This window comes from Setaria italica, chromosome V (genome assembly GCF_000263155.2).
Source record: "Setaria italica strain Yugu1 chromosome V, Setaria_italica_v2.0, whole genome shotgun sequence".
NCBI classification, from domain to species: Eukaryota; Viridiplantae; Streptophyta; class Magnoliopsida; order Poales; family Poaceae; genus Setaria; species Setaria italica.
In genome coordinates, this window is record NC_028454.1 from 38528160 (window position 1) to 38544641 (window position 16482).

General features: G+C 47.1%; 2 protein-coding genes across 2 annotated transcripts; both read right to left on the reverse strand.

Moving 5' to 3' along the window:
• Positions 1–696: 696 nt before the first annotated feature.
• LOC101754619 (protein STICHEL) lies at positions 697–9655 on the reverse strand. The gene is made up of 7 exons (XM_004970117.2): positions 9232–9655; positions 5602–7627; positions 4608–4827; positions 3667–4227; positions 1923–2607; positions 1394–1469; positions 697–1310 (listed from the first exon to the last, which is right to left on the reverse strand). Exons 2-7 carry the CDS (start codon positions 7552–7554, stop codon positions 1278–1280), a joined length of 3528 nt encoding a protein of 1175 aa, XP_004970174.1. The 5' UTR covers positions 7555–7627; positions 9232–9655; the 3' UTR covers positions 697–1277.
• A 4193-nt stretch (positions 9656–13848) lies between these two features.
• LOC101755031 lies at positions 13849–14779 on the reverse strand. The gene is made up of 2 exons (XM_004970118.2): positions 14537–14779; positions 13849–14409 (listed from the first exon to the last, which is right to left on the reverse strand). Exons 1-2 carry the CDS (start codon positions 14637–14639, stop codon positions 14264–14266), a joined length of 249 nt encoding a protein of 82 aa, XP_004970175.1. The 5' UTR covers positions 14640–14779; the 3' UTR covers positions 13849–14263.
• Between the last annotated feature and the right edge of the window lie 1703 nt (positions 14780–16482).

The window sequence follows — 16482 nt, forward strand, 5'->3', positions numbered from 1 at the left end:
TAGCCCTCCGCCTAAACAAGGCTGGAGCACCAGCTATATATACGCCCGGCCTCTCCCTCTCTCCCCGTCCCATCTCGACACGCTCGATCAGCGCTCGCTAGCTTCGTGCTCTTCGCTCCTCCTTCCGCCCCGACCCATCCCTCGAGAGCACCGACCCGAGAGAGAGAGAGAGAAGCTAATAAGCTAGCGAGATGGCGGCCACCCTCAGGCTCAGGATCCTCGCCGCAGCGGCCACCGCCGCAGCCGTTGCGTCGTCGCTCGTCGCCGTGGCCACCGCGTCCGAGGCGCCGGCTGCAGCGCCAGGACCCGGCGGCCCCAGCTCCGGAGCCGCCGTGACCGGCCCGGCCCTGGCTGTCGGCACGCTCGCCGCGGCCGCCGTTGGGTACCTCTTCTGCTGAGCTGTGCTGCCGTGGCGCGCGTCTCCGGCTGCTGGACCAGCCGCGCGCGTTGCCGCCCCCGGAGTATACCAGTATTTATATCAGTTGATCGCTTGTTTTAATTACCAGTATTTTTCATGGTGTCTTGTTCTGATTGGTTGGTGTACGCAGTTGCCGGTTGAGGGTGTGCGTACCTTGGTTCATGTACGCTCCATCGATCAACCTGTGTACACAGCTATATATATATAAGTAATGCAGTGACTTTCAAATGCATGCCATGTGAACTTGTGAGATGAACTTGGGCAACAAAGCAGCAATATTTGAGGAAATGCAATTGATTAGGATGGGCATTACAATGATAAATCTGAACAAGTGCAGGAGATACCAATTCTTGTACAAACTTAAAAAATCATAAGTTAAACGGCATAAGGTCTTCCTTTCTTCTAAGTTCTAACAAAAAAAGGTGGGTAGAATAACAAATGTAAGGTAAACTCAAATGCTGTCAATACAGTAAAAACAATTCAGAAAAGTAAGTGCCAGAACAACTCGCTAATGTATGCTTTCCTAACTGTGCCGACTGCCTCGCGCCTCAGCCCTGAGACTTGGCAAGGGCCTACACATCTAAATGTCTGTACAAGAAGCATAGACGGATCAGAATGATTTATTAAAATCTGCATGTCCAACAGTCCCGCTGAATGTCCAACTTTTATCACCCTTTGGCCATTGCTGATCGTGTTCGTGCATTAAAAATGCTGAATCCTCAGAGCAGAAGCATCAAATGCAAGGAAAATTTAACAATTTGGCCATCATGGCGGTTTTGTGAGGCACACAGGCATCTTTTCAACGTTTTCTCTACAACCCAGGGCCACAATGCTTGCTTTATCATCGTCAGCTGCCAACTTAAGATGAGCTCAACCGTGTCTGCCCTTTTCCCTGTTTCGCAAACATGAATCAGATAAGATGCGAGGCGTGATACCCAAAAGAGTTACCTTCATATGCGCACATTTTAGATTTACCTTTCTTCTTTTTGTTTTTTCAGTTTTCCAGCATGGGAAGAGCCCATGGCAACCTGGTGCTCCAGACTCAGAAACCCTGTAAATTAGGCACGCAAATGGTGGGCATTACAAGTCTGAAATCCTAGACAGGAGAAAAGGCACAAATATTTGTGAACCATGAAATATTCAGAAGTAGATCAGTTAGAATAGTTCTGAATTTTGCAGAACAATGGAGCTGTCTAATGCTAAGGGTTTAAATATGCTTCGATGCTATTTTCAAAAGTCGCATCATAATTTGACTACAAAATAAGAAACTCTGTCAGTGTGGTGCCCTTTGTAATTTATATGCAGCTACATTTTCTTCTAAAAGGTAACATGGAGTTTTCATTCTTTGTAGTAGCACTGCCATATCTTCTAAAGACAAGATAACACTGGATTGGTGCAGGTTAAAAAAATGTAAATACGTTAATTTTTCTCGAATGACACAGGAGAGCTGCGTGTCATTTCATTAAGAAGGAAAGAAAACAAAGGAGAGGCCAGCAGTACTTACACACTCTCATTGTCACAATTTGCCAAATGGTTATTTCTGTGCAAGAGGCTTGGTGAAATAGCATAACCATTCTCTGTCTGTACATTCTGATATTTCTGGGAACCATGGCTGTCACTGATCTTTAAGGCTTTCAATTCATTAGTCAGATCCTTGTCAGCATGCCTCGAGGGAACAATAGTGGTCATTGAGGACCTCCCATGATGCTGACCCACAGTTTGTGGAAGAACTTGATTTCTCTCCGGTCTTGCTTGATTTAACGTACCAGGTGTGTGTTTTTCAGCAGTCTGGAGCCATGCACTCTCTAACCTTTGCTCATCAAGAGCTGCCGTCTTCAACTGTTCAACAGCAACCTCCTGCCCTCGTGTTCTATGTATCCCTGAATTTCCTTCAGAGATTATCATGGGAACGTTGCTTGACTGTAGTCCACCACCAGCACCTGACAGGTTCAAAACTCCCTTCAGACGCTCACTGTTTGTTGAGCAACTCAAAACATCAGACTCGCCTGTTTCATCTGGATACACCTGATGCTGTAGTCCTCCAGCGAGAAATTCTTGCATTAAACAAATCCTGACTTCCACATTGCATTTCAGTACAGTTTCCATTGAGTTCCTGATGCTGCTAACAAACCTTTGGGCTCGAAACTTTATATCGTTGTCCTCAAATGCTACGAAAGTAATAATGGTGCCTGGAAATGAAGTTAATCAAAATCTAGTTTGGGCAGATGAACAGCCTGTGCACTAGGAAAGGACAAATAAGTAGCCAAAAAAGGAAGAAAAAATCTTTGTTGGTCTCTCAAATTTCAAGAGTGTTCCCATATTCAACCCTCGGTTTTTCAATTATCCTTTCGGTGCTCAACATATAGGTTTGGTCACAATTAAGCACCAAATGTGCCGACTCTACCAAGCTGCAGGGTCACTATTATTGGTTGCGCTGCCAGTGAAAAAGAATGTCGTATTTGGACCTAAGCTAGTAAAATGTGGAGGATTCAAGGGACCTAGACCTAAAGTTGTTACAAAAAAGGGACATCCTCAAGAAAAAGTAAGTACAGAAAAGTTGATCTAGTAATTCGAGATACTGAATAGCATAATCTAAATTGCTTTGCTATTGCATCTGCTTCCTTTGACTAAGGCCCATTCCTTGACAAATAGGCAAACTTCCATTCCAGCCCCATATTTGAAACATTAGATGTTCTAATTCAATCAAACAAATGACGAGTGACATTGGATTTTATAAATTACATTGACACATACAAGCGTGCAACAATTAAATAACAGTCACAAAATTTGGGTGCGCTATTTACCAATTCAACCAAGTACAATTGATGACAAGATTGGCTTCACCAAGCTATAGTGCTATCCCTATTTTGAAGCTAAAGCTATAAATTATGGCTCCAAGCAAAAAGCTGGAACCTGAACTTGTAGCCTTGATAACTCTAATGATTGCATTTATTTCATCATGAAGTTGGAACCACAAGCAACAGATAAACTACAACTTCATTCAACTTTTGGGGCAACTTAGTTATCCTTAGTTCTAGCATATTGTAAATTCGGAATCCAAAACCTCCCATTCTGAGTCAAGCTTTAGGTCATCAAAGTTTACAAATGATGCAGCGGAACTGAGATACCAGACATGGTCAGGCAGCTCCATCTCTAATCCAGTGGTAGGAACTAAAGTTTGTAATGAAAAGAAAGGCCTGAAGAACATTGAAATGTGCCAAGACAAGAATGAAAATGTATTGGCTTACCTTCACATTCTTTGACAGATGCTAGTTTCCCATGATCATAGAGAAGCTGCCGCAATGTCTTGGAGTGGCAGTTCTCTATGCATTTCATCCAAATTCGGGTAAGGTTATCTGAGATTCCACTATTTGTATTCCTTTGTTCAGAAGGAATACTTGTTTGAGCAGAATCCAGTAATGCTCTATCAACAGACCTACATTCGCCATAAATAAAGTTGTCATTGGGTTTCATCCTCGACGACAACGAAGGGCCCTGAGGACTGGAGTGCCCGCTGGTTGTTTTGAGATCCAATGCTTTCTTTGAATCACGGAAAGCGAATAAAGGATGAGATGTAGTCCTGCTCGCAGAGGATTCTCTCACTGCTTCCATCATGGTTTCACTGGTTGCTTTAGCGCTTTGCTTACTGCTGCTTCTAGATTGGGTTATTTCTGAATTATGACCCGAGCCAAGCTGGAGTAAAGCTGCAGTGAACCATGTCGAACGCTCACTTGAGAGTCTTATCTGTTTTTCAGCATCAGAAAGAATCCTCAATGCTTGTTGTAATCTTTCCAACTCAGCATCAGTTACTACAGAAAGCAAAAATGTGTTAGAACTTCGGAATTAAGATGAAACATTCTTGTTTACACGAACACATCAGTCAGGCATTAGAATAATAAGTACAGTGTGCTACCTCCACAATAAAGGAGAGGAAAGTCTAAAAATAGTAACACACAAGAAAGCACGATGATACTGAATGATTGGCTGCATAAGAAATTATATGTAAACCTCCACAATAAAGAAGAGGAAAATTCAAAAACAGTAGCACACAACTACACAAGTGTAATAAAGCGTGGTGATACTGAATGATTGGCTGCATAAGAAATCATATGTAAACTAGTAAAGCATCAACGACAACTCAAACAGATTGCTCCGAAAGGATTGCATCCATAAGTTAAGAAAGACTCACTATTTCGACCACCAATTCCATCTCCACCGCAAGTAGGATCCGCTAATCTATAGGTCCCAGCAATGATGTCCATTATGAGTCCAGCTAATTGTGACATTAATGCCATTGGATCAACACCGGAATCCATCAGCTCTCTTGACCTTTTGACTGTTTCGGCAGTGTCTGATGACATGGCTATCTCCAATAGGTCAAGGAGTTTCTCCTCGGACACAACCCCAACCTTAAAACAAAATTTGAAGTTTGTGTGACTAAATTAAATGGTGCAACACTTCATATCATAAAACTGAAAAGCCAGCAAAAGAAAGAACAGTTCATTTATGATAATAATTTGAATAGCACATCACAAATTTCAAGCAGCTTGACAGTTTTAAATCTGGCATTACCATTCTGACTTCCAATTTGCTACAGACGTAAAGGAAGGGAATCTTAGAATTCTGCTTTTAAAGAATAAACTACAAATGTTAGCCCCCAAGATAATCATGACATCATTTTATGCTAAGTCCTTTTGCAATTTTGTATGACAAGCAACAACGTGAAATACTTTGACAACTGAGGTTACCCCATCCATTGTTAAAAAATGTGTGTGTGTGTGGGGGGGGGGGGGGGGGGGGGGGGGGGGGTAGCACTGGCCAGTGACAGTAAAGAAAAGAGAGAGCGAGAACATTCTAACAGTATAGTCTAAAGAGTTTGTGAATATTCATTCCAGAGAAAACAGAAAGCTAAGGCTCATGGATCTGTATGGGCAAAAGGCAAGGCATTGAGTAAAGAACACTGAATGAAAACAAAGCAATTCAGCATATATCTAGATGACATATGGTAATCAGTGTGTTATTATCTGTTCATAAAACACCATAAACTTATCCAAGCATAATAAATGTTTCAATTAAGATATATGCAAGTCCGAAAGAATACTTTATTGAAGCTAGCATATCCAGACACAATAGAGAATTATTGACAGTTTAAAAAATATTCAATGATCTGAAAAATAACTTACCAGATCATTTACAAGCGATGGTGTTATCTTCTTCCCTAGTAAACATAGTTGATCTAACATTGTCTCTGCATCTCTCAACGATCCGTCTGAATTTAGCGCTATTAAATCTAGAGCGGCCAATTCAACATCAAGGTTCTCCTTCATAGCAATTTTCCTCAATCGGCATACTATGTCAATGTCTTTGATCTTGGCAAACATGTACTTTTGACAACGCGATATGACAGAACGAGGGAGGTTTTCAGGATCTATTGTTATAAATATGAAGACAACACGAGGCAATGGCTCATCAAGAAATTTCATAAATGCCGACCAGACTTTCGAAGATACCATATGGCATTCATCAACAACGAATACTTTGTACCGTGAAGAAGTTGCGGATGCTGGTATATTTTCAATCAAGTGCCTAACTCTGTTTATGCCTTTTCTGTTGGTAGCATCAACCTCAATTAGATTAATTCCATTTCCAGTGAAAAAGTCATTACACTCTGTGCAAATCCCACAGGGCTTGGCCTCTCCAGTAGCAGTACAACTTAAAGCTGCTGAAAATATTCTTGCAGCAGATGTTTTCCCAGTCCCACGAGGTCCATGGAACAGATATGCTGGAGCTATTCTTTCCCTTGTGATGGCGTTACTAAGTGATTGTACGACAAAATTTTGACCAACAATTTCGAGAAATGACCTTGGCCGATATTTCTGGCTTAAGCTTCTGTGGTCTGGAACTACATGATCAGCTCCACTCACAGACAGTGCGATCCCATCCTGGCTTTTACAGCTTGACCACCTTCTGCCATCCAAACGGCTCAAAGCTTCCAGATCTAATTCTCCAAAGATGGTTGAAACTTCATCACTTGCTGAATCAAATGATGAATAAGCAAAGTGACTACTATCACCCAACAGTGGCACACCTTGGGAAGATTTATTAAGATATCCATATTTATTGGAGCCTGATGATTTCTTCCTTCGATGCATTGTCTGACTACCGCATAAAAGGCTGCTCCCTTTTCTTCTAAGGGTATCAGAAAGTGAAGGAGAACAACTCCTTTCAGATCCCTTTTGTTTACTCCTCTTTGACCAATAGCATGGAATGCCACATCTACTTGTCAACAGTTCTGGTTGGTTCAGCCCATCGTCATCAAGCGAAGCAGCAGTTGTTCCATCCCATGAACCTACAGTACTAGGATTCCTCCCTTTGTACCTGTAATAGGAGCTAGTCGAGACCGGAGTGCAAGAAAAGGAAGATCCTTCTCTTCTTGGCACTCTCAACAGCTTTGAGGGATTCGATGAGCTAAAACATCCCGATGCAGCAAATAGTGGTGATGTAGAGCGAGAAAAATAGCCTGCCTTCTGAAGCTGCTCGTGATTCTCAGAGTTGTAATTCTCAGTATCCTCAGACTGCTCACCTGAGTTCACATGGAGATCTAGCAACTTTGAAACGGTTGAATTTCTCATAGCTCCTTTCTTTGAAAATGAACTCCTTCTCACCCTTCTAACAGTTCTTTTAACAGGAGTGCACGAATTCGAGCCTTGAACACTGTATATGCTGACAGGAACTTCCAGACATGTGTCACTCCTTGAGTCCACACCATTAGAAATGCATGGGCTTTCCAGGCTACAGTCTGCGGAAGCTTGCTTATCATCCACATCTAACTTTATCCCACTTTCGCTGGATTTGTTAGAATGATGCCTCCAGTTGTATAGATAAACATTTTTCCTTTTCTTTTCACTTTTGGGAGGTGCAGCAGCTGGCTCCGTGTGCTGTTGTGACAAACTACTGCCAATCTCAATGTGATGCGTAACTCCAGAAGTTGTTAAGAATGATTTAGAACTTAATGGTGACCTCCAGGATGAGCATGTTTCAGGATCACGCAAGAAACGTGCCTTTCTCAAGGCAATAAGTTCCTTCTTCAGGTGAAGCTCACTTGGACCAACACACCCTTCAACCATAGTTGCCATAATTAAGAACAAGATATATATTTACGAATTAAAAGGAAGTAATGTCCAAGCAGGAAAATGTAGCATATCCCGCCTGCAAAAAAATCCATTATGAACAATGTCAAATTCTGTTATACCTGAATCGTATAGGCAAAGCTAGGGATGAAACCAGGAACGGGAAGATCCCATACCAACCGATGACGTATACCGCAAATACTGATCGTATACCGTAATTGCAGGAAAATTCGGAAACAGGAAAAATATTCAGGAAAACGGGCGGAACCGGGATCGGAATTGGGCGAGCTATTCTCCCGACCGAATCCACGGTTACCGGATTTTAACGGGAAAAATCCCAGCGGTATTCCCGTATTTACAGGCGCGCAGCCCAACAGCCCGCTAGGCTGCAACTCCGGCCCAAGGATGAGTCGAACATTCACTTCCTGTCCACTAGCCTGAGGCTTCATTTATAACTGACCTCTGTGCCAGTGCTGGTTCAAAGGGCGAGGTGGGACTAAATTGCTCGCTGAGTGCGGGACTGCGGTGTGCAGTGTGCTGCAGTGCCTCTGTGCACTGCTGCTGCTTGCGGCATGCCTGCCTTGTGCATGCGTGCCAGAAAAGAGGCAGGGGCAAGCGAGCTGATGCGGCCCATGATTCAACTAGGAAGTGCTGGTTTTAACTTTTTTTATTTCTTTTCTTCCCCATCTATTGTTTTCCTTTGTAGATCTCCACTCTTTCTCAAGTACTACGTGAAAAATAAAAATATTCCATATATAATATTCAATGTTTCCATGTGTCGTTCACAATTTTTTGATGAGTGATATGTTTATCATGCTCATATGAACTTATTTATGATGCTATCTACTTGTTTACGATTTATTTGCCTATGCATTACGTGTGGTTGTGACCGTTGCGTTAAGTTAAATGTTTGAAGTGGTTACAACTTATACGTTGGTTTTCCCAATTTGAATTATCGATTCCTGATCGTTATCGACATGTTCCCGATCGAAATATTTCGTTTCCGACATCCCGTATTTCCGATTTCGTTTTCCTGACCGGCTTTTCAGATCCCATTCCCGAATAAAAAATACGAAATCAAAAGTGGTTAGAGGGTTTTCCCGACCGTTCCCGACCGCTTTCATCCCTAGGCAAAGCATCTATAAATGTAACTAAAAGCTATTAATAGGCAAGTCTACCTGAGAAAAAAATAATGTGCTCGAACTATGGAACAATGACCCATGAACCAGTAAGTCACAAAATGCAGGCTAATATGATATAATGTGAAAATCAATCCTCATTTTCCCTTTTTTCCCCCTTAAAAAAACGTAATTTGACAGTGGAACCACATGTATTTTGTCACATCAATTCATCATACATTTTAGAGCTATTTCATATAACCACCCGCACTTCATTCTGTAGTTTCAGAAAAGAAGTTTTGCGATGTGCACGTGTCTGGCAACCCAGATTCGTCGGTGGAATGGAGTGCATGACACCAGTTTTCTAAAGCGTAGGAGCCCTTCCTCGAGTATGTCCAAAGATACGGTAGAGGCCTAAAGTCAAAATCCCTTCCCGATTCTTCAAGAACTGTCCCCATTATTATCCTCATTATTCTAGCACTTGTGTATCTGTTGATCGTTATTAGAAAAATCTGCCCTTTCTCAGATGGCCCGCCTCTGTAGAAGAGGACAGTTCGATTCGTACCTGTGTAAGTCGGACGGTGGGGCTGTGGCCACTTCAGTCCAGTTGGGTCTTCCTTCCCTCCCGGCGGCGGCGGGTCCGGAGGAGAGAGGCGGCGGCTGTTCACTCCAGGCGGAGGGGCTCTTCCCTCTTTCGTGGGCGGCGGCGGGCGGATGGAGAACGGCTGCTCTGCAGCGGCGGTTCACTCCAAGTGGACGGCGGCGCGGTGGGTTCTGTAGACGGCCGCAGCGGATGGTGGGGCGAATAGGCGGTGGGGAATGTGGAGATCGCGCCGGCGGTGGGGACGGCGGGGAGTGCGGATGGATCAGAGGAGAGCGGCGTGGGGCATGGAGAAGGGCAGAGGTGGAGCTCCCATCTGGATCTGGACAGGGCTGGGACCTGGAAGAGGGCTGTGGGGCTGGGAGTGAGGTGATGGGAGAATGGGAGACAGAGAAGACGGCTGGGAGGGAGAGGGCTGGGAACAGTACTGCGACTTTGGGCCGGGCCTTTTCCATTTCTAATCTGCCGTTGGCGGGAAAAAATGTGATTTAGGCATTTAGCACCCGAACGGGAAAAGGAAAAGAAAAAAACTTACTCGTCCTGTACATGTCTCTTTTGACTAAAAGTGCGAGGCAGGAATATAGTCGAGAAAAATAATTTTATTCCTTGAATTTATCAATGAGTATACTGAAGAAACATAATCATTCTGAACTTGTCTTTGGCCCTCGATCGGGACTGTAACGACTAACGAGGCACCACATTTTGTTTACTCGCCTTCAATCATGTTGACAGGCAATTCTCGTCCCTCGCTCGATTTTGCGCAGACAAATCCCCTAATCGACGGCCGCAACGGCGTGGCCGCGGCGTGCAGACGGTCAGCAAGTAAAGTACACGCCGCATGTTCGTTCCATCCCATTTTTTCGTCAAATTGCATCCCGATCTCGATCGGTTGGTCCTGGCTGTCAAATCATGTGTCCGTCGCACACAGACCTGCGGTCTCCCCCCGCGTGGCTCGGGGACCACCGCTTGATTTCGCGAATCGCGGATAAAAGTACGGGCAAATTCAAAAGTAGTTGTGTAAATTCAAAAGTACCTCCCCGCTGTGTACAATACTACACACGATCACGTCCACACCTCGCGCCGAATAAACAACGAATTGTACAGCCGTGTAGGTACAGGTACAGCACCAACAAAGCCCATCCTGAAACGAACAGTACAAGCATGTGGGCGCGCGGCGCGCATCATCTCGCAGGGGCGCGGTGCGCCGCGGGCCGGCCAGGCACGGACGCGTACGCGTATCCCCGCCCGGCCGGGCCGGGCCACCTAGCAGAAGAGGTAGCCGAAAGCCGCGGCGGCGACGGGCAATACCGCGAACGCCGGCGAGGCGGACGTGGCGCTGGACGTGGGCGCCGGGGCGGGTGCGTCGGCCGCCGCGGAGGCCGCGCCCACCAGGGACGAGGCGACGACCACGGCTGCCGCGGCGAGGAGGCTGGCCTTCAGTTGCCTTGCCATCTTTCGCTAGTTTCGGGAGCTGAGGCAGCTCGTTGTATCGACTTGTTTCCGTTGCTGTTTCGATCGATGGGCGAAGGAGGAAGCGCACGGCGCGGCTATATACACACAGCTACCCCTGCGCCGGCGCCGTGGTTTCGTGGGGCTGCGGCGGCCTGCTGGCTGCTGCCAGCGGATGAATGGAACCGAAGCTGGGCTGGTGAACGGAAGGACGGCCGGCTGTCGTGTACCTGGCGTCGGTTCAGTGTGCGGTTGATTGGCTTGGTACCGGCAGGTATCATCATGAGCGCGAGGGTCAGGTGGATTTCGGCGATGGTGCCGGGACTGCCGGCTGGCTCTGGTGCCTGGCTCTGGCTGAGTTGGATCGGCGGGATTGCTTTTGCGGCGCGAGCGTCACATGGTGGCGAGTGGCGACTCTGATCTGTCGTGCCGGCTAGTGCTGTTCTGGCTGGGGGCACGGAGGGGCAAAGCGCAAACTGCAAACGACGCTGGCCGTTGTTGGGTCGGGGATTGGAGATTGCTCGAGCCTCCACCTCCGGCCCTCACCACATCTGTTGGCCGTCGGGTGGCCTTGTTGTTTTATTGTTTACCTCCAGAATGCTGTGAATTTAGGGGGTCGAAAGAGAAATGATGTGTTTTGCTCGAAGTCAACTCCTTTAAAAGGATGGGGCTCAAGCCTAGGGATGAACATCCCACCGTTTTACCCTGTAGAACATTATCGATATCATAAAACGACGTGTATTTTAAATTGGAGGGCGATATATGTCAGTAACAGACGGAAAATTTTTTACTCTCCCGTTTCTGATCTCTTGTGAAGTGCTTGCTACTCACAAGGTAGGTTTCCCAGCACTGCAATGAGGAACTATGTTTTTTTTAAACAAAAAACTACGTTCCGTATTTTTGGGGCTCCATGAAATAAACGCATCGCCCTGCTGGGTTTCTAGTAAAGGGAGAACCTCGGTTAGTTTTTTTATTTGCGGCCCCGCTCGACCAAACTTTAGTTCTTTAGTCAACTCACATATAAATTTTAGTTATTTAGCCCTCCAAACCCAGCAGCCAGTTTAGTTAGCGAGTTAGCTAATTTTTAGTCCACATTTAGCATCCATGTTTGAATCATTAGAGTTTAATTTTTAGCTAATTAAAGTTTAGTCCAGGATCAAATAGAACCTTAGTCCATCCTAACGTGCACTAAACCACGTCTCAGACTTCACGTAGCTTTTTAAGACATTTGACACATGCAAATTGCAACAGTAACCGTACCCATAAATAAATCGGAAGTATATGTATTTGATCTCTACACTTTACATGGTCGCGTATCCTTGAATCAGGAGATGAATTACACGAACACATCCACACAATCAACAACGGAAGCAACAAATCCCAAAACAAACAGTAAACCCTTTGTGCTATGCATTCTAGCAGAAGAGGTAGCCGAAAGCAGCTGCCGCGACCGATACGGCGGCGAAGGCTGGCGCTGCGGCGGTGGCGCCGGACGTGGGCGCCGGGGCGGGCGCGTCGGCCGCAGAGGCCGGGGCGACCAGAGACGAGGCGACGACCACGGCGGCTGCGGCCGCGGCGAGGATCTTGGCCTTCAACTGCCCTGCCATCTTTCGCTAGCTTCTTTGGATGGGGAGGCGATCGACGGAGCGAGGAGCTGAGAAAACAGCGGCAGGAAGCTAAGAACTTGTGGTCGCCGTCGTTGTTTCGATGGATTGGTATAGGAGGAAGAGGCAAGCATATATAGCTGCGATGCTGCAAGAGTCCGAGTGTGGTTCGTCGGCCGGCTGCGTGCCGCCTGCTGCTGCCTAATGCTGGGCTGGCGAACGGGAGGACGGACCGGCTGTCGCGTACCTGGCGTGTCGGTTCGGTCGGGTGATTGGAAGGTTTCAGCACGAGGCGGGGGTGGTTTTCGGCGCTGGTGCCGGTTGGCGCGCCAGCTGGGTGCCGGACCTGTCGTTGCGTTGGCGCCGCGGGACGGCACAAGGCTCGCAACATCTCATCGATTTGGGCCCTGTTTTGTTTAGGTTCCTGCTTCTCAGTATGAAAATCTAGGAGCTCAAACAAACAGCAAATTTCCCGTGTAGGTTCTGAAAAGTGAAAAGTTTGGAAAAATTAAGTTTATACGGAAAGCTGAAAAGTTCAGTTTTTCAAGTTTTTTGAACCCAAAAAACTAAATACTTCTTCTAAAAATTAGTGTTGACTTTTCAGAAAAAAACTAGCAGCAGCTTTTTAAAAAATTCAAAAGCTGCAGCTCAAATCATTTTTATTTTGAACGAACATCCATTTGGTTATTGGATACTGGCCTTCTTTCTGGCTTCGCCGGTTGGCCTTGCTTTCGCAGCTTGCAATAATGAGCCCAGCGCGAAGTTCTCAGGAAACGATCGGCCCGGCCCAACAGAAGCCTTCCTGGTCTGAGAGACTAGCTCGGTGGCAAGTAAGCCCTTGTTTACTTGGGGAATTTGGGAGGTGCCAAATTACTGTAGCAACACTGTAGCGTTTCGTTTGTATTTGTGAATTATTGTCCAAACATTGACTAATTAGGCTCAAAAGATTCGTCTCGCAAAGTACAACAAAACTGTGCAATTAGTTTTTAATTTCATCTACATTTAGTACTACATACATGTACCGTAAGTTTGATGTGATGGGGAATCTTCTTTTTGCATAGTGCTAAAGTTGGGAGTTTGGAGGTAAGAGAACAAGGGCTAAGCATGTTCGAGAATGGAGAGAACACATGAAGCAACCTACTCCCTTTGTCCATGCCCTTTAATTTTATTCTAAATCAAATCATCTTATGTTAATTAAGTTTATATAAAAATATATTAATATTTTTTAATCTACCAAGTTACATTAAATTCATTATGAAATATATTTTTCATAGCATACCTATTTAGTATTATAAATATTGATATTCTTCATTGTAAATTTGGTCAAATTTAAAACAGTTTGCTTTACGACAAATCTAAAGGGACACTCTTTACGGGACGGAAGGAGTATACGACGAAGAGTCTGTGACACATCTTCCTCTTAAACTGCTCTGCTCCGTACGATGAAGTTGCAGGCGCCAAATTTGTGCCATTCAGCGAACGCTATAACTGCATACGTGAGCGAGAATAGAAAAATACTGACACCAAATTCAGATGATAGTTGATGATTCAAATTTCTTCCTGCTATTCATTCCATCAGAGATGAACGAAAGGAGACTGCATCCAAATGCAAGTCTCGCAGAAAACGAGAAGTCAAACGAACGAGGGGTGCGCTCCAAGAAGCCCATCACCACACTCATCAAGCCACCGGCGCAGCAGCTGCTACGTTCCACCGCAGGCCACCCTTCGTCTACGCGGCCTCCAACAGAGGCGCCGATTCATGCCGGCAGTAGAACACCACGCCGGCGGCAACACACTGCTACCATCGACTGATCCTATGCACATCAGAATTAAGAAGCACTACTACTTCACCTCCCATGGCCATGTCGAAGTATCCATCATCGACCTTCGCTTATTCAGGGGGTGCCGTTCCGGAGCCGGAGCACCGTACCCGCCGCCCCTCGTCACCGCTTCAGGCTCAGGGCCGGCGGCGTCGGCATCGGGGTCGGCGGCGGCAGGCCGTGGGACTCCACGAGGATGGACCAGAGCACGTGCACGTCCTCGCATTGGCACGACTTGACGTCGTCGTACAGGATGTAGATCCCTCTCTCTGCACACATGACACAACACCAAGAAGAAGAAGAAGAATTCCCCATTCAGACACCATCAGCAGGGCTCAGAAAACCGGAGGAACACAGAGCGTGAGATATCATAGCCAGGCATCGACGGCAACGTACTCTTGCGCTGCACCGCGTTGACGCGGCACCAGAGCCTCCTGAGCGGGGAGAGCACGGACCGGAGCCACCCCATGCCGAGCCTCGGCCGCCTCCTACATCTCATACCTATAAGCAGAGCGCCAAGCCGTGTGTCGCAGGCGAGCACGTGAAGAACGAACCGTCTCCGCTGCCGCTAAGACCTGAGAATGAATAGCGAGGGGCAGGTGGCGTGGTGCGGTCACTGGCCAGTGCAGTGGCGCTGTGTATATGGGCGCGACCGGTGGCCGGTGAAGTAACCCGCGGAGCTCGCCTTCGGCCTTGCTTTACACTTGGGTAAAGCCTCCCACACTGCTCTCCCCTCCCGTTCGGTTCCGTGACCGTCTCGGTGCGCCCTGCCACACCAGACTCCCTTGCCGCACAATCATTATTCTTACGCCGAGCCGAGCTCCCTCGCGCGGCCAGGATCTTTACGTTGCCCCGTCGCCGTCGCGGATCCATCCCTCGCGTACGACCCCTTCACTCTCAAGATCACCGTGCGAATTAAACTAGTGTTGCATGCTGCATCTTGTACAGGACGACGACATTGCCTCACCTCTTCTTCTTTCTTTTAATTTGCCTGATCGATCGAGAAACCAATCGAGGCAGAACAAGTCACTAGTCGTCGTCGTTAGTTTCTTCTGCGCCTTGTTCACCGGTGGATTAACCCGGGGTTAGAGAAACAGGTCGGGGCGAGGATGCTGGACGACACCGAACGCTTGCGCCGCAAGCTCCTCATCTCCTTTTTCTTGGCCATGATGCTTGCTTGGACTTGGACCTGGACCTACGCGCCGCAGGGGCAGAGGCGTGGGGTGGGAACGCATGCATTGGGTAACTCTTACGATGCACGCCATCGACCAGACAGGTGAGGTGAGCAAGCGAGCAAGCAACAACCGACGCATCAAAGATAAAAAAAAAGTTTTTTTATCTTTGATGCGTCCATCGTGTCTCACCGATATGAGCTCGTTACTCACATGGGATCTTTATTTTCATTGTCGTTCACCCCATCGCGTGGTTGCGGCCATGCTCGTGCAGTCGTGCGGCCATTGTTCAGTCAAGCTAGCTACCAGGCGAAGGGAGGATCTGCCGTCAGCATCGTTAAAGAGATTAGTTTTTTTCTTCTTGATTTAGCATGATTAACCTGGTGGGTCTTTCAGGATCCTTTGACGTGATCCGTGTGGCCAATAAAATTTGTTAAATGCGTTTGATCTGCTAGCATGATCAGTAGCTGAGCTATCAGCAGCTCTGCACAGGGAGAATTTGACCCTGCACCTTCCATTGGTTGGAACTTGGAACTTGGAAGCAGCTACTGTGGCACAAAAGATGGCCGTCCCTGACACCGAATTTTATTGGGTGTGTCTATACTTCGATCGCTTGTGATTTAGCTATTCCTCAATCACTTTTACTGTGACCATCCAATTGCAAAATAGTGACTCAGATTTGCTCTTCTACTCCCTCTCTCTTATCTTCTTCCCCAACCGCCTCCTTCCTCCTCTCCCTTGAGCTCCCCCGCCGCGACCTACCTCCCTCCCGGCTCTGGCGGGCTCTGCCGCCACCCCCAAGCCGCTTCCACCTCCCGGCTCCGGCCCTCCCTCGCCGTTCCCTCACCCACCGCACCCTTCTTCTTCCTCCATCTCCTGAACTCCCCCGCTGCTGCCACCTCCCACCGGCTCCGGCGGCCTCCGCCGCCGCTGCCGAACCGCCGCAAACACTAATCTCTTGGAGCTCGATGCCCCCGCTGCCTCCACCACCCACCGGGGGTCCCCCGCCTCCGGCTCCGGCGGCGGCCTCGCTGCCTCCACTCCACCGCCGTCTCTTCTGCCTCCACCGCCGGCCGGCGAGTGTTGACGCTCATTATTAACATACTTTTACCCATGTTTATCTTCAATAATAAAAAAAAATTAATGCCTAAACTATTGATTACACCTAAT